The 17500-nt window shown below is 55.5% G+C and overlaps 1 protein-coding gene across 2 annotated transcripts in view; it reads right to left on the reverse strand.

Moving 5' to 3' along the window:
- EXOC6B (exocyst complex component 6B) overlaps positions 1–17500 on the reverse strand; it is a 307067-nt gene that overhangs the window by 100768 nt on the left and 188799 nt on the right. For both annotated transcript variants that reach the window (XM_050973380.1, XM_050973381.1), the window contains exons 11-18: positions 16591–16711; positions 12895–12966; positions 12489–12586; positions 11395–11500; positions 10426–10535; positions 6289–6400; positions 4611–4745; positions 2068–2247 (exon numbers count right to left, since the gene is read on the reverse strand). In XM_050973380.1, the coding sequence (XP_050829337.1) occupies positions 2068–2247; positions 4611–4745; positions 6289–6400; positions 10426–10535; positions 11395–11500; positions 12489–12586; positions 12895–12966; positions 16591–16711 (934 nt within the window). The remainder of the gene's footprint in view (positions 1–2067; positions 2248–4610; positions 4746–6288; positions 6401–10425; positions 10536–11394; positions 11501–12488; positions 12587–12894; positions 12967–16590; positions 16712–17500) is intronic.

A 17500-nucleotide genomic window follows, 5' to 3' on the forward strand; every position in this document is an offset into this window, starting at 1 on the left:
GCAGCAGCTCCCCTCAGACCCCTCGTGCTGATGGACTGGGATGGGTTTGGATCAGCTCCATCTTGTCCCCAGAACCCTGCATTTCCTCCTAGAGCTGGAATTCACCCTTCTGGGAATGTTCCTTCACCCCTCTCGCTCTTTCCTTCCCCAGGTGACGCTCATCTCACATTTTTGGTCCTTTAACAAACACCTCCATCATTTTTTTCATGGCTTTGGACAGCACCTTCATCTCCTGCACTTCAGTAGCAAAGCCCAGGAACTTCAGTGGGCTCCTAAATCAGCCACTGGAAAAATTCCCTGAACCCTGCAAGGATGAAAAACACTGACCCCAAAGGAAGTGGAGTCCTTTGGGATGCAGCCAGGTCTTGCTCTCATCCACAATTTGGGTGATCCATCAGCAACAAAAGGGAAAAAACTCCAACCAATGTTAAAAAATCCCAAATCTGCAGCTCCCACAAAGCTCTGACCCCGCCCTGAGGCTGCCCAAACCAGGCTGAGGTGCCTCCCCTGCCTGCCCCAGGCTCTGGGGAGGCTCTGGAGCTCAGGGGGTGCCCAGCAAACCCAAACTTCTCCTCAGCTGGGGCTTTTCTACCCCAGCTCTGGAAGACAAAAGGCTGCCTCCATCTGTCCTGGTGCTTTTGAGCCCAACTCAAGTTCCCCCCAGCCTCCAAACCCACCCTGACTGGCTCCAAAAGGAAACATTAATACTGAAGGAAGATAAATCACTCCTGGCCCAGCTCATAAATCACTGTGAGCATCCCCCCCCAGCTCATCTCTGCTGCTCCATGCTCTGCTGCAGAGACCAATCTCCCTGTCAAATTCCATTACTGGCTCCTGGGTGTCCCCAGCGTGATGGGTGGAAGCCTCCAGGTGCTGAACCAACCCACAGCTCCTTTTTTTTTTTTTTTAAGGAGAAATCCAGCCATTTCTGGCATCTCCTGGCTTTGGAAGGCACCTGCCACAGGACACCTGCTTGGGGACATTTGGGACAAACCAGGCTGGGGAGATGGAGCCCTCCCCACCTCTCTGCCCAGCACTTCACTGATCAGCTCTTTCACCAGTTTGTCCCACTGATGACAGAGCTGAGGAAGCCACTTCTCCTCCACACAGGTGCAGAGGAGCAGGGGAGCCACTGCCAGGCCCCTTTTGGGGGCTTCTCCCCCCCAGCACCCCAGCCAGAGCTCCCCCTGCTCCCAGCCCTTCCTGCTGGGATGGGGATGCCCAAAGACAGGAGCCAGCACGGTCTGGGGGGGGTGACACCTCCCGAAACAGCTCTGGAGGGTGGGACCTCCTCCCAGAGGAGAATCCCAGGGCACAAACAGAATGAAGGAAGCTGCCACTGGGGAATCTTAAATCTCCCCTTCCTGTTTATTCCCAGCTCCTGAAAGCAGCAAATAAATCCCAGTTTTGTAAAGAAAGAAAGATCTGAGATTGCTTTTAGAACAACCACAGAGTTCAGGGGATTTGCTGTTTCAAAATACCTGCTGATCCTCCCCAGAGTGAGTCCACACAGCTCAAAACAAATCCCACTTAGAGGAGGAAAAAAAAGCTGCTGGAGCAAGAAAGGAATCTCCCTGGTGATTGGATTTTTCCTACCAATGAGACACCACTCAGCCGACTGCAAAAAGCAACATAAAGCACATTTCTGATGGCAGCAGCAGCATAAACACAGGGACTTGAGACAGCAGAGAGAAGAAGGAAACATATGGTGCCTTCCAAGGGAGCAATATTGGGATGGGAGGCATCAGGGACTTGACAAACACTTGGAAAGGCAGCTGTGCTTCCAGTAATGCATCCCTAGCCTGGATTTTCCAGGGGAAAAAAATCCTGGATGGGCATTAACTGGAAGTTAAGATATCTAAAACACAGGTGGGGAATAAATCACAATCCTGCTGGCGCGTGGTGGGCTGGGCTGGAGCCTCCATCCCACAAAACCAGACTGGAATTGGGAGGGCGAGTCCCACTGAAGCCCGGCTTGTGGCGACACGTGGAACACCTTCCTTTAAAAAGGGGATTTTTCCCAGCTCCCTGCAGCAGCAGGCCCTGGTCCCAGCCCAGCCCGCTCACCGGGAGGTGGGTGAAGACGGCGAAGGTGCTGCGCAGGAAGCCGATCAGATCCACCAGGTAGTCGCTGGCCCGGCTGCCCGGCTCCGGGGCCATCCAGTCGTAGTCGGCCAGCTGCAGGAACTGGTCGATCTTCTGGTTGAGGTTGGTGTAGATCTCCTCCTCGGCGGCGTGCCGGGCGTCCTGGGAATGAGGCAGGATGTGGGATGGGGGAGAAATCCTACATGGGATGGGGGCTTCACACCACTGAGATCCTACATGGGATGGGGGCTTCACACCACTGAGATCTCACATGGGATGGGGGCTCCACATCACCAAAATCCCACATGGGATGGGGGGTCTACACCACTGAGATCCCACATGGGATGGGGGCTTCACACCACTGAGATCCTACATGGGATGGGGGCTCCACTGCACCAAAATCCCACATGGAATGGGGGCTTCACACCACTGAGATCCTACATGGGATGGGGGCTCCACTGCACCAAAATCCTACATGGCATGGGGGCTTCACTCCACTGAAACCCCACATGGGATGGGGGCTCCAAACCACCAAAATCCCACATGGGATGGGGGCTTCACACCACTGAGATCCTACATGGGGTGGGGGCTCCACACCACTGAGACCCCACATGGGATGGGGGCTCCACACCACTGAGATCCCACATGGGATGGGGGCTCCACACCACTGAAATCCCACATGGGGTGGGGGCTCCACACCACTGAGATCCCACATGGCATGGGGGCTTCACTCCACTGAAACCCCACATGGGATGGGAGCTCCGCTGCACCAAAATCCTACATGGCATGGGGGCTCCACTCCACCTCCAAAACCCCACATGGGATGGAGGCTCCAAATCAGCAAAATCCTACATGGGATGGGGGCTCCACTCCACTGAGACCCCACGTGGGACGGGGGCTCGACTCCACCAAAATCTTACATGGCATGGGGGCTCCACTCCACCTCCAAAACCCTGTGTGGCATGGAGGCTCCACTCCACCAAAATCCTACATGGGATGGGAGCTCGGCACCACCCAAATCCTACATGGGATGGGAGCTCGGCACCACCCAAATCCTACATGGAATGGGAGCTCCAAACCAGCAAAATCCTACACGGGATGGGGGCTCTACTCCACCCAAATCCTACATGGGATGGGGGCTCCAAACCAGCAAAACCCTCCATGGGATGGGGGCTCCAAACCACCCAAATCCTACATGGGATGGGAGCTCCAAACCCACATGGGATGGGAGCTCCACTCCACCACCAAAACCCTGTGTGGGATGGGGGTTCCACACCACCCAAATCCTACATGGAATGGGAGCTCCAAACCAGCAAAATCCTACACAGGATGGGGGCTCTACTCCACCCAAATCCTACATGGGATGGGGGCTCCAAACCAGCAAAACCCTCCATGGGATGGGGGCTCCAAACCACCCAAATCCTACATGGGATGGGAGCTCCAAACCAGGAAAATCCTACATGGGATGGGAGCTCCAAACCACCCAAACCCTCCATGGGATGGGGGCTCCAAACCATCTCTAACAGGGTGGGAGCTTCACCCACCCTTTAGACCGGGATGTGACACAACCCTAAAGCTCAGGGCAGCAACCACGGGGCTGCTGCAGCCTCAGGCTGGTGGGACAGGGACCACCAGGCCGTGGTGGGCAGGACCCAGCTGGATTCTGCCCCTGATGTGGCCTGAGGACAAATCCAGGGCAGATGGAGGAGAGACTGGCTCCAGTGGTGGGCTCCTGGTGCTGATGACACCGAGGTGGTGCTCACCCCTGGGATGGGCTGTTCCAGAGCTGATGATCCCTGGGGGTCCCTACAGATCAGAATATCCCGTGATCCTGAGCTGGGAGAGGAACAGCCCCCATGGAAACCCCACCACAGCCAGAGCAGGGCTGGGGTTCAGGAGCCTCCCTGCCGGAGCGAGGGCAGGACGCTCAGCTTCAGGCCAGACAGGTGGACAAAGCCAGCACGGACTTCCCTGGGGACACGAGACTGAGTCACCCCAAGGCAAAGCCTCACCAAACCCATTCCTGCTTCTGTGTCCTGTGGGACACCCCACACGTGACCCAAGCAGATCCCAAATAAAGCACTGCTGGAGTGGGATTTAAGGGCTGGAAAATCTGGGAGTTTCTGTCAGCCCTGACTTTTAGGGGACAATGCCAAAAGGAGTGGAAAGATGGAGAAATACAAATTCTGGAAATCTTCCTCCTGGGTGGAAGAGGAACCTGGTGTCCGTGACACAGCACTCCAAGAGCAAAGCAAGGATTTATTTAAATAAGAAATATCAGGCTTTTGCTAAGATCTCCTTAATCCTTTAGCTAATTAGGGCTGCAAATTAAGGACAAAACCTCCCACGATCTCGACGGGAGCAACGCTGCTGAGGACAAACCCAGAGCGATGGCGCAACCTCCCCAGAAGGGGCCAGAACCATCCCTGGGCTCAGCCCAGCTGCCCCTGAGGCCACCTGAGCAGAGCCCTCCCCAGTGCCACCCAGGGGTGGCACCCTGAGGGCGGCGGTCCCGCAGAGCTCACCTTGAAGGTGGTGGTCCCGTAGAGCTTGGTGGTGTGCACGGTCTCGGGCAGGACGTTGGTGATGTTGGTGATGAACTCCTCCAGGAACTTGCAGGATTTCTCCAGGTGGGTGGTGTTGATGATGATCTGCACCAGCTGGGGAGGCAGAGGAGGGTTTCAGCCCCGCTGCCAGGGCCGTGCCAGGGGAAGGGATGCCAGCTCCACGCAAGGCTGGCGTGAAAAGCTGACGCTGAGCAAACACCCCGAGCTTTGCTACGGGCTCCAGTCTCTCCTCCTTTAACAACACCTAAATCCAAGATAATTCTGGGGGGGAAGCGTTTCCCATGACAGCCACTAATACCACGGGAGGCGATTTTTTTCTCTTTGAGGACTTTCCTACATTGAGCTGTCACTCAGGGCTCCCCAAAAAACTGCCAGGACACATCAGGAGGCTCCTGGCTGCCACTGAACCCGAAAAAAGAACCCAAACTTGAGTGACACCGAGCAGCATCACACGGGCCCCGAACAAAGGAACCGCGAGGTTCGGCGCCGGCAGGCGTGGGGTGAGCAGGTCCCTGCCAGCCCCCGGGGCAGCAGGACGCCCTGGGCTGGTGTCACCTCACTGCTGGGGCTGTCTGCAGCCCCTCCTGTGCAGGAAGGGCTTGGAAACGCTCCCCAGTCTGCAGGAGATTGGATTCATCAGCGATTTCAGAGGTGCGGGCGCAGAAATTGAGGAGTGACACCACAAAGATCCCAGCACGGGTGCTGGTGACATCAGAAGGGTGGTGGTAACACCTTGGGAGGTTCAGCCTGGACGTGGGGAAGGAGAAGAGACACTGGAAAGGGGCAGAACTGGAACTGGGTGTCCAGAGGAGCTGTGGGATGTCTGGGAGAAATGAGAAGTTGGGAAGGGGAAGCCCTGGGTGACACAATGCAAGGCAGCAATCATTAAGTAAACAATTAGTAACTCCTGGGTTAATACCAGCAATTAATTAGTAACACCTTGTTTAACACCCAGAGGTCCCACCTGTCCTGGGGACCTGCAGATTTACATGGATTAAAATCATCAGAAACCTGATTTTGTACCAAAAAAAAATCAGCCACAGAAAGAAAACCCCGAATCAGGGTTTGTGCTGCAGCAATGCGCTGAATCCACTCAAACTTCACCTGAAAAGGAGGATTGCTCTCCCATGCCCTCACAATTCCCTCTTGGATCCCCTCTGGTCCTCCCTGAAGTCCTCTGACTTTAACACAAGTTTGTAGCAAGGCCCAAAATGCAGAGAGCAAAACTCACAGCCAGTACCAGAGAAACCTCTTCCCTTTCCCACAGGCTGAAGTTCCTCACTTTGTACAACAACCCTGAGCACTTTTCCAGGCAAATATTTCATGGAATGCTCCGAACCAGCACCTCTAGAAGTGCTCTAAGGAATTCCAAGGGACCTCCTGTCACCCTGCCCTGGAATCACACAATGCAGGAAGGGACCTCAAAGATGATCTAATTCCAATCCAAACCTGCTGCTATCCCAGGTGGATCCAACCTGGCCTTGGGCACTGCCAGGGATCCAGAGGCAGCCACAGCAAATCTGGGAATTCCAGCCCAGCCCCTGCCCACCCTCCCAGCCAGCAATTCCTTGCCCAGATCCCACCATCCCTGCCCTCTGGCAGAGGGAAGCCATTCCCAAGGGAATCCACATCCCACCTCCGTCAGCCCAACGTTTTTCCTCTTGATGACGTTCTGTAAACAGTTGCTCAGGGTCCTGGTCAGCAGCAGATTTGTGGATTTTCTGATCATGTCATCGACTTCCGTGGAGCTGCAAAGTCAAATTTAAAGAGGGATTTGCAAGATGCTCCCTGGAAAGAAACTCCCCGGGAATTCTCCTCATCCTCCTTCCCAACCAGCCCTGGCTCACCCCTGAGCAGCCCTGCAGGGCTCACAGGAGCTGATGGTTGAAATGCACCAAAAATACCACAATTGAAGCCTTTTTATCCATGTTCCAGGAGGAAAGGTGAATTGACACCTGCAGATCCCACATTCCTCAGCCTCCCATCCAGGAGGGGCTGGTCCAGCCCAAGGAAGAGCCATCCATGGCACCAGCTCAATCCAACCCCCAGCACTGGGGCTGGAATGCTCAGTACAAGGGAAAACAGCCCCAGTGGTGAAACCCCAAATCAAACACCCCAAAATTCCCCTCTCAGCTCCTTTCTGGGCTTTTAGACAAAATCACAGAACCACGGAATGGCCTGGGTTGGAAGGGATCTCAGAAGGGAACTGGAAAAACTGCAGGAGTGAGCGAGGGTCACAGGGAATGGGCTTGGAAGGACACACTTCCAGTGATCCCTGGATTTCCACACAGGGACTCCTCAGCACAGCACAGCTCCACCTCCCAGAATCCCAGAGTGGTTTGGGTTGGAGGAGACCTTAAATCCCATCCCATTCCCAACCCCATCCATGGCAGGGACAGCTCCCACTGTCCCAGGTGGATCCAACCCCAATGTCCAACCTGGACTTGGGCACTGCCAGGGATCCAGGGATTCTCTGGGAATTCCAGCCCAGCCCCTGTCCACCCTCCCAGCCAGCAATTCCTTGCCCAGATCCCAGCCCAATCTCCCCTTTCCCAGTGGCAGCCATTCCCTGGCTCCTGTCCCTCTGTCCCTTGTCCCCAGTCCCTCTCCAGCTCTCCTGGAGCCCCTCCAGGCCCTGCCAGGGGCTCTGAGCTCTGCCTGGAGCCTTCCCTTTTCCAGGGGAACATTCCCAGCCTGGCTCCAGCCCTGCAGCACCAGACTGGAAACTCCTGCACCCCATTCCTGCCCTTTCCCAGGTGTCTGGAGCAGCAGCACCGCTGGAATTTGGGGGTTCAGCCCCTCCCAGGTGCTCACGGTGCCACCTCTCCTTTCTCCAGGAGGTTTTGCCAACCCCCCCCTGCCAGAGGCTCCTTGGATCTGTGCTTGGCTCTGGATTAGCCCTGACAGCAGTGGGAATTGTCTCCTGCAGGAAGGGCAGGAGAGGGAATTCCCAAGGGGAAGGCTGGGAAGTTGCTCTGATCCTCCTGGTAAATCGAGCCCCTGACCTTTGGCTCCTTCTCCTGCTCCACCTGACAGAGGGGCCAGGCCACAGAGCTGGGATTGACGTGGGAAACAAAGGCCAACCTTGAAGTTATCCCGGGAGAAAGGTGGGGGGGGTGTTGGTGGGAATGGGCTGGGTGGGATCTCGGGAAGGAATTCCTGGCTGGGAGGGCGGGGAGGCACTGGAGTGGAATTCCCAGATTTGCTGTGGCTGCCTCTGGATCCCTGGCAGTGCCCAAGGCCAGGCTGGACACTGGGCTTGGAGCAGCCTGGGATATTGGGAGGTGTCCCTGCAGTTTGTATCCCGAGTTCTTCCAGGATTGGAGCTTTGTTTGCAAAAAACCCCAAAGCCCAAACCCAAGCTGGGGTGGATCAGAGCTGATCACCCCTGCACCCACTGTTTTCCCGAGACACTCCCTATTTCCAGTGGGAAATTCCACTGGAAAAAGCAAGAGGGTACCTCTAAAGACAACCTGATGAGCTCAGCTTGCAAAAAGACAAAAGCACTGAGGAGATAAAGGAAGTTTTCCTGCTCTGACCCAGTTAATAGCGCCAGTAACAAAAATCCCAAGCCCTGCAAACCCACCCGGAGCTCCAAACTTTCCTCAAGTGCAACAACTCCCACATCAAGGAGAACCCTCCCACCCAACAAATCCGAGGAGCTGCTTTACCAAAATAATTAGGGGGTGGGGGGAGGAAAAAACCCATCAAATGGGAGCTCCCCGCTCTGCCAGGGGCTGTGCCGTGCAGGAAAAGGCTTGGAGGGAACTTGTCTGGGATAATGACAGCTCCTGTCCCGGATCCTGTGGCAGCTGTGGTGACCTCCAGGCCCCTGTGAGTGACGGGCTGACCCCCAGCACTCCGGGGTGCTCCCTAAATGACAGGGCCGGGGGAAAAAAAAAAAGAAAGGGAAGAGAAAAAGGGAACTGGCTGCCGGCTTTGTAGCCAAGCTTCCTAATAAAACCTAATTCAAGCTGTCAGGGTGAAATGAAGAAAGTGTCAACAGGGGTTTGCAGAGAAATATTCCAAATGTTTGGCTCCGAGAGCTGGAGAGGGGCTCCCCTCCCCCCTCCCCAGTGCTGCTCCGAAAGGGCTGGAAAATCCAATGTGGAAAGGAATTTTAATGATGGGTCCAAAGACAGCCCCAGGAGGGACCCACGGGGACACCTCTGCTCCCTGGGCTGCCAGAGCCAATCATCCCGGCCTTGGGAAGGGCTGGGGAGCAGCAGCCACGGGGAAGGGGCTCTGGGAAGGGAGAGGGGCCACGGGGAGCCCGGGTGAGGGCCCTGGGAGCCACCAGCAGCAGGAGAAGCTGCCACCAGTGCCAGGAGGAGGTGGAAGGTGGGGGAGAAACTGCTGAGCTCCCAGAGCAACCCGCAGGGACAGGGACTCCAAGGAGAGCAGGAAAGTCCTGGAGAGCCTGGGGCAGGCACCAGAGTGGGCACTGAGCTCCCAGAGCTGCCCCAGCAGCCACGGGGCTGGCATGGGATGGGTTGGGATGGGAGGGACCTTAAATCCATGTGGGATCCAACTCCAGGGACACCTCCCACTGTCCCAGGTGGATCCAAGCCTGGCCTTGGGCACTGCCAGGGATCCAGGGGCAGCCCCAGCAAATCTGGGAATTCCAGCCCAGCCCCTGCCCACCCTCCCAGCCAGCAATTCCTTGCCCAGATCCCAGCCCAATCTCCCCTTTCCCAGTGGGAGCCATTCCCTGGCTCCTGTCCCTCTGTCCCTTGTCCCCAGTCCCTCTCCAGCTCTCCTGGAGCCCCTTCAGCGACTCTGAGGATTCCCTGGATTTTTCCCTTCTCCAGGGGAACATTCCCAGCTCTCCCAGCCTGGCTCCAGCCCTGCAGCAGGTCCGGGGCCTCCTCTGGGCTCTCTCCAGCAGCTCCAGGGTCAGGCCATGGCCAGGATATGAAGCTCCCAAGGAGGTGGAACTCCCCCCAGCCCAATCCAGCCTCGTGTTTGCCCAGGGAAGGGAAGGAGGATGAATCCCTCCAGCCAAACTCTTGTCCTGCATTTCTAAGCCTCTCCCAAGCTGCTGATGCACAGGCAAAGCCCCAGCCCGCAGTTCCTGGCAGACCCTGCTGGTTTCCAGTCTCACACACGTACACATGGGTGAAACGAGCATCAAAGCACCCCGGGATGGAGCAGGGAGGGTAAACACATGGAATATTTTGCAGGCTTTTTAAAAAAAAAAAAAAAAAAAAAATCGCATTATTTGTATATAAACTCCCCGAAGAAACAAGAAAAACAAAAGCACGAAACCAGCAGCTGAAACTCGTTCCTGACCAAAAAATCCAACCCTCAGAGGCTTCCTGACAACACTTCCATGGAACCACGGGATTCCCATTCCCTGGGGAGCAGCGAGGGGAGGCCTGGGGGGGATCAGAGATGTCCCAGCAGGCCTTGGTGACAGTGGCCACCACCGCCCCTCTCCAGACACCCCCGCTCATTCCTTCCTTCCTGGAACAACACAGAAACATCTCAGAGGGAACAGCCCCAGCTGGGATTGTCCTGGGAGTCTGGGATTCCCTGCAAGTGTCCAAGGCCAGGCTTGGAGCACCGTGGAAGGTGTCCCTGTGATGGCTTTGGAGATGATCCCCAAGGTTCCTCCCAACCCAAACCATCCTGGGATCTCCCCCCACGGGAGCAGAGGTGTCCAGCCAAAATCCCAGTGCTCCAGAGCCCCTTCCAGCCCGGACAGGCTCCATCCAAAGGGAGAGGATCCAGCTGTTCACTCAGCTGGGCTCTCTCAGGGCAGGCTGCCCACCTGAGGTGCAGGTCCTCGGAGAACTTGAGGCAGGCGTAGATGAACTCCTTGATCTGGCTGTAAACCTTGGGCACAAACTCCGAGAAGGGGAACTTCTTTGGGAAGGGTTGCTGGAAAACAGGGGGAGAACAGCTCCAGAGGGAGGGCAGGGACAGCAGGGAGGGCTCTCCCAGGCAGCTCTGGGATTTATCCTGGCTTTTATCAGCACTTCAGCCCAGGGGGAGAGCAATAATCACACCTGGAGCAGGAGGGCTTTGGGACCATTCCCTCATTCCCTCTCCTTGGGAACACCTGGAATTCCTCCCCCACCATGCACCAGGTGTTTCCCTGCTCACCACCCCCAGGTGCTGCCCAAAAACCAGGAGCAAACAGATTTCCCAACACCAAATTTTTCCAGATTTACCCCCCAGCGCTCGGAGCTGGGAGCTGCAGGGAGCAGCTGAACCCCAGGACCGAATTTTGGGGCAGAACCCAGAAAATCTGAGCCCCTGACTGGGATCACCAGGGCTGGATTTGCTGCCTGCCAGGTGTGGAGCACGAGGCCAGGCAGGATTTGGGATTCAGGGGACATCTGGACACACCTTGGTTTTCCAAGCACACCCTCGTGCAAAGGCCAAGAACTAAAACATTTTTGGGCTCTTTCTCTCTAAATATGAGACTAAAACCAACAGAGGCAATCCCAGGGTCCAAAAAGTGGGAATAAAAAGCCAGAGGAAGTGGATTTTTCTACCTGTGAGACAGAACACTCTGAGAGGAACACAAATCCCACTTCCCTCATCCACACCAGGAGAAATGCATCCCATGGGAGGAACATTTGTCCTTTCCCATTGTTTTCCTTTCTCTTTCAGTGTTTATTTGGACTGGGGGGTTGATTTGGGTTTATTTTGATCCTTTCAGTGCCCACAAAGGGTGTGAGGCTCTCCTGCCCCAGCAGCCAGGCCAGCCCCTTCTCCCCATTCCAAGATTTACCTTTTCAAGTTCAGCATCCTGGAATGGGAACTGTCCAACGATTTTCCTATAAACTTCCTCATCTGACACCGGGATGGGGCTGTAGTTATCCGAGTCAAGGATAGTTCTGGGAGAAGAAAAGAAGGGTTAGGGACACAACTGGGAGGGGAAAGTTTTCCTGCTGGGCCAGGAGATTCCCAGAGGCTGGTGCCAGGCTAAGGTGTGATCCCAAATTCCTGCAGCAGCAGCCAGGGATAGCCCAAAGCAGCCACAGCTCGGTGATGGAGTGAGGGCACAGGACCATGGAATGGTTTGGGTGGGAAGGGGCCCTAAATCCCACCCAGTGCCACCCATCCATGGCAGGGACACCTAAATCCCACCCAGTGCCACCCATCCATGGCAGGGACACCTAAATCCCACCCAGTGCCACCCTCACCCATCCCCCGGCTCAGGGACACCTAAATCCCACCCAGTGCCACCCATCCATGGCAGGGACACCTAAATCCCACCCAGTGCCACCCATCCATGGCAGGGACACCTAAATCCCACCCAGTGCCACCCATCCATGGCAGGGACACCTAAATCCCAGCCAGTGCCACCCATCCATGGCAGGGACACCTCCCACTGTCCCAGGTGGATCCAGCCTGGCCTTGGGCACTGCCAGGGATCCAGGGGCAGCCCCAGCAAATCTGGGAATTCCAGCCCAGCCCCTGCCCACCCTCCCAGCCAGCAATTCCTTGCCCAGATCCCAGCCCAATCTCCCCTTTCCCAGTGGCAGCCATTCCCTGGCTCCTGTCCCTCTGTCCCTTGTCCCCAGTCCCTCTCCAGCTCTCCTGGAGCCCCTCCAGGGGCTCTGAGGATTCCTTGGAATTTTCCCTTCTCCAGAGGAACACTTCCAGCTCTCCCAGCCCTGAGAAGCTCTGGGGTCTCCTCTGGATTTATTCCAGCAGCTCCATGGCAGGGGTGGCCCTGGATGGGCTTTGAGGTCCCTTCCCACCCAACCCATCCCATAATTCTGCAATTACCCCCTCTGTAACTCCCACGCAGGGGTCAGAGCCCCTCAGGGAGGGAGGCCCTGCTGTGTCAGTGCCAGGAGGTTCCTCTGGAGCTCTCACCTGAAGACCCCAGCCCATTTCTTCAGCAGGGTCTCGCTGTACTGGTCCTGGATCTCCAGCAGCATCTCGAAGAGCTGGTTCACGGGGAAGCCGTAGCCCTGCAGAGCAGCAGGAGGGGAATGAAGCCCCCAGCAGGCAGCTGGGGCCAATCCTTGTCTGTATTTAACAGGGGCAAATCCTCCTCCAGCACCACCCCTGGCGCAGCTGGAGGGGCTCAGGGCGTGCCTGAGCAGGGAGCAGCACCCAGGGCTGGCTGGGGTGGCCAAGCCTGGTCCTGGCACAGACCAAACCCGGCTGTCCCTCAGGTGATCCACGGCCAGAAATGCCCAGGGAGGAGCTTGGCCAGCCCAGCTGAGGCACCAAAGCCGTGCTGGAGCCCCGGGGGCAGCAGCGAGGCCCCGCGTACCTGGAGGGTGTCGGCGAAGAGCACGATGAGGTTCTTCAGGTCCAGCACCAGGCTGGGGTCGGAGCAGTAGGACTGGAGAGGAGGGCAGAGAGGAGAACACAGCTGTGAGTGCTGGCACTGCCCCAGCCTGACCTGAGCCCCTCTGTGCCACCAGGGCACTGCCCCAGCCTGCCCTGAGCCCCTCTGTGCCACCAGGGCACCGACAAACCCTGCCCTGAGCCCCTCTGTGTCACCAGGGCACTGACAAACCCTGCCCTGAGCCCCTCTGTGCCACCAGGGCACCGACAAACCCTGCCCTGAGCCCCTCTGTGCCACCAGGGCACTGCCCCAGCCTGCCCTGAGCCCCTCTGTGCCACCAGGGCACTGACAAACCCTGCCCTGAGCCCCTCTGTGCCACCAGGGCACTGACAAACCCTGCCCTGAGCCCCTCTGTGCCACCAGGGCACCGACAAACCCTGCCCTGAGCCCCTCTGTGCCACCAGGGCTCCGACAAACCCTGCCCTGAGCCCCTCTGTGCCACCAGGGCACCGACAAACCCTGCCCAGGCCCGGGAGCAGCAGCTTCACCCCCCGGCCCAGGAGGGGGGCAGGGGCAGGGCTGATAAGGCTGATAGGGCTGATAGGGCTGATAGGGTGATAAGGGCTGATAAGGCTGATAAGGCTGATAAGGCTGATAAGGCTGATAAGGATGATAAGGGTGATGGGGCTGATAAGGCTGATAGGGCTGATAGGGCTGATAAGGGTGATAGGGCTGATAAGGGTGATAAGGGTGATAAGGGTGATAGGGCTGATAAGGGTGATAAGGGTGATAAGGCTGATAAGGATGATAAGGGTGATGGGGCTGATAAGGGTGATAAGGGTGATAAGGCTGATAGGGCTGATAGGGCTGATAAGGCTGATAGGGGTGATAAGGGTGATAAGGCTGATAGGGGTGATAAGGGTGATAAGGCTGATAAGGGTGCTAAGGCTGATAGGGCTGATAGGGCTGATAAGGCTGATAGGGGTGATAAGGCTGATAAGGCTGATAAGGCTGATAGGGCTGATAAGGCTGATAGGGGTGATAAGGGTGATAAGGCTGATAAGGGTGCTAAGGCTGATAAGGCTGATAGGGCTGATAAGGGTGATAAGGCTGCTAAGGCTCTGCTCTGGGGCTGGAGAAGGCTCTGGGCTGCCCCAGAGACACCTGAGGTGTGTCTAAAGCTGCCCAGGAGCCGCTGAGCAGCGAGGGGAGATGGCTCCCGTGGCGTTGTCACCGTGGGACGGGGTGACATTTAATATTTACCTCTCCTTTGCCTCTCATTTAATATTTACTGTGTTGTGTCTGATGGTAATGAAGCATCTCAGCCAGGCTGAGGGAAAACACGCTGGGTTCCAGCTCCAGCACGGGGATTTCTCCTGCTCCAAACCCCCCAGGCACAGCTCAGTGTCCCCAGAGCCACCCCAGTCCCCTCTGGGCTTCCCAAGAGCAGCCAAAATTGGGCTGAAAAATGTGAACTCTGAGACAGAGGCTGCCCAAATATAGACTCAGCCATCCCAGGCTGGAAAGGGAGTGGGATTTAAAGCTCGCTGGAAACTCCAGCAGGAACAGCTCCATTAATCAGAGGGAAGGACTGGGAGACACACGTTTTCCATCTCCCTGTCCAAAAAGGAGAGTCAGGAAGAAAGATAATGCCCTGGAGCATCCCCAGTGATTAAAAGATGTCCCTGTCTGCAGCCAGGAGGAAAAATCCAGGGATTTTAAATTTGTCTGCCTCGGAAGGATCCCAATGGCCTCAGCAAGGTGAGACCCTCCCTCAGCTCCCAGTTTGGGATGCAGGGCACTGGTTGGACTGGGAGTGCTCAGGGCACATAAATGGTGGTGGCCACGAGGTTGGGAAATGGGGGAATGTTTTGGGATGGCTGAGAAAGGCTCCCCTGGCAGCCACTCCGTGCCTTCCCTCTGGCACCACTTGAAACAACCCGCGTGGCAACAAAGCTGGGAACACCAAAAAACACCCAAACCCCCCCTGGCTGGGCCTGCCTCAGCCTCCCGCTGCCAGCTGGGAGAAAATCCCAGGTGAAACAAAAACAAACACAGGTTTGCAGCTGGGGGAGTGGTGTTTATCCCCCCTGGAAGCACAGGGGGAAGGAGGAGATTGTCCTGTCACCTGGATGGGGAGGGAGAGCACCAGGAACCTTCTGGGGTCCCACACAGATCCAGGTTCATCACAGGGATCCGTGTCCTTCTCGTCCCATATTTTCACCCTTGATCTCTCCTGGGGTTCTCCCCTTCTGGATTCGGTTTTTCAGCCCATTTTTAGCCCACTTCCAGCCCATTTTTAGCCCATTTCTCAGCCCATTTTTCAGCCCATTTTCCAGCCCATTTCTCAGCCCATTTTCAGCCCATTTTTAGCCATTTTCCAGCCCATTTCTCAGCCCATTTTTTAGCCCACTTCCAGCCCATTTTTAGCCCATTTTTAGCCCACTTCCAGCCCATTTCCAGCCCATTTCCAGCCCATTTCTTAGCCAATTTCCAGCCCATTCCAACCCATTTTTCAGCCATGAAATTTAAGGGATCAAGATGATCTCTAAGGGCCCCTCCAACCCAAACCACTCTGGGATTCTCCAGTCCTGTGTGTCAAAAAGATGCTCCAGCCCCCAGTTTTTTGGGAAAAATCAACTTTCCTGTCACCTGGATGGAGAGGGAGAACACCAGGAACCTTCTGGGGTCCCACAGAGATCCAGGTTCATCACAGGGATCCGTGTCCTTCTCTTCCCATATTTTCACCCTTGATCTCTCCTGGGGTTCTCCCCTCTGGATTTGGTTTTTCAGCCCATTTCCAGCCCATTTCCAGCCCATTTCTCAGCCCATTTTTAGCCAATTTCCAGTCCATTTCTCAGCCCATTTTCAGCCCATTTTTAGCCAATTTCCAGCCCATTTCTCAGCCCATTTTCAGCCCATTTTTAGCCATTTTCCAGCCCATTTTTAGCCCATTTTTAGCCGATTTCTCAGCCCATTTTTAGCCAATTTCCAGCCCATTTCTCAGCCCATTTTTAGCCCATTTTTAGCCCATTTCCAGCCCATTTTTAGCTATTTTCCAGCCCATTTCTCAGCCCATTTTTAGCCAATTTCCAGCCCATTTCTCAGCCCATTTTTAGCCAATTTCTCAGCCCATTTTTAGCCCATTTCCAGCCCATTTCAAACCCATTTTTAGCCAATTTCCAGCCCATTTCTCAGCCCATTTTTAGCCAATTTCTCAGCCCATTTTTAGCCAATTTCCAGCCCATTCCCAGCCCATTTTTAACCCATTTCCATCATGAAGATGATCTCTAAGGTCCTCTCCAACCCAAACCACCCTGGGATTTTCTGAGTCTGTATCAGGTCATGCTCTTCCAAAAATATGCTTTTCCCCCCAAGTTTTTTGGGACAAATCCACTCCCTCTGCTGGTTCTCCTCAACAATTCTGTATTAAATAACGACGAAAACACAAAACCACCGTTTTTACTCCTCAAAATGTCGAGTTTGGCAGGGAACTGCAGTGAGCCAAGAGGCTAAAAAAGCCAGAGGAAGAGAAAGATCGGCGTGTCCGTGTCATTCCTTTGAACACTCGTTGGAAAAGAGGGAAAACAAAGAACCCTGAGGGGGGGGGAAAGGGCAGAATTGCAGCACGTCAAGGCCAGTCAAGCAACAGCTGAGCTCTGCTGGGCTTTTACTCACGGAGTGGGTCCTGAGGGCAGCGATGGTTTTGGACAGGGCCATCTCCCACAGCTCATCAATGTAGGCTCGGTTCACCAGGCCCTGCGTGGTGTGCAGGATGTGATCCTCCACCACGAAAAACCTGGAATGCAGCAACGCCACCAAAACTTCACATCCCGGGGGGGAAAGGACATTCCTGAGCATCCCCGGAGGGGCTGGGGCACCCACGGGCTCTGGGGTGGGGTCTGTCCCATCCAGCCACCTCCAAGGGATTCATTCCCTCAATTTTGGTGTCACTGCCTTGGAGAAGGGAGCTGGAACCTTCCCTGTGCCCTCTGAGTGCAGACAGGGGCAGAATTCCCTCTCCACGGGCTCTGGGGTGGGGTCTGTCCCATCCAGGCAGCTCCAAGGGATTCATTCCCTCAGTTTTGGTGTCACTGCTTGGAGAAGGGAGCTGGAACCTTCCCTGTGCCACTCTGAGTGCACACAGGGGCAGAATTCCCTCTCCACGGGCTCTCCACCTCATTATTCCCACAAGAACCACGGACTGAGCTCGGCTGCAGCCAGCAGCAATCCCATCACAGCTGGGGGAACGCTCTGGCTGCAGGGAAAAATGCTTTATCTGCAGGGAAAAATGCTTTTTCTGCAGGGAAAAACATTTTATCTACAGGGAAAACTGCTTTATCTGCAGGGAAAAACACTTTATCTGCAGGGAAAACTGCTGGAACTGCAGGGAAAACTGCTTTATCTGCAGGGAAAAACATTTTATCTGCAGGGAAAAACATTTTATCTACATGGAAAACTCCTTTATCTGCAGAGAAAAACACTTTATCTGCAGGGAAAACTGCTGGAACTGCAGGGAAAACTGCTTTATTTGCAAGGAAAACTGCTGGAACTGCAGGGAAAATCATTTTATATACAGGGAAAACTG

This window comes from Serinus canaria, chromosome 4, assembly GCF_022539315.1.
Source record: "Serinus canaria isolate serCan28SL12 chromosome 4, serCan2020, whole genome shotgun sequence".
Classification (NCBI taxonomy): domain Eukaryota; kingdom Metazoa; phylum Chordata; class Aves; order Passeriformes; family Fringillidae; genus Serinus; species Serinus canaria.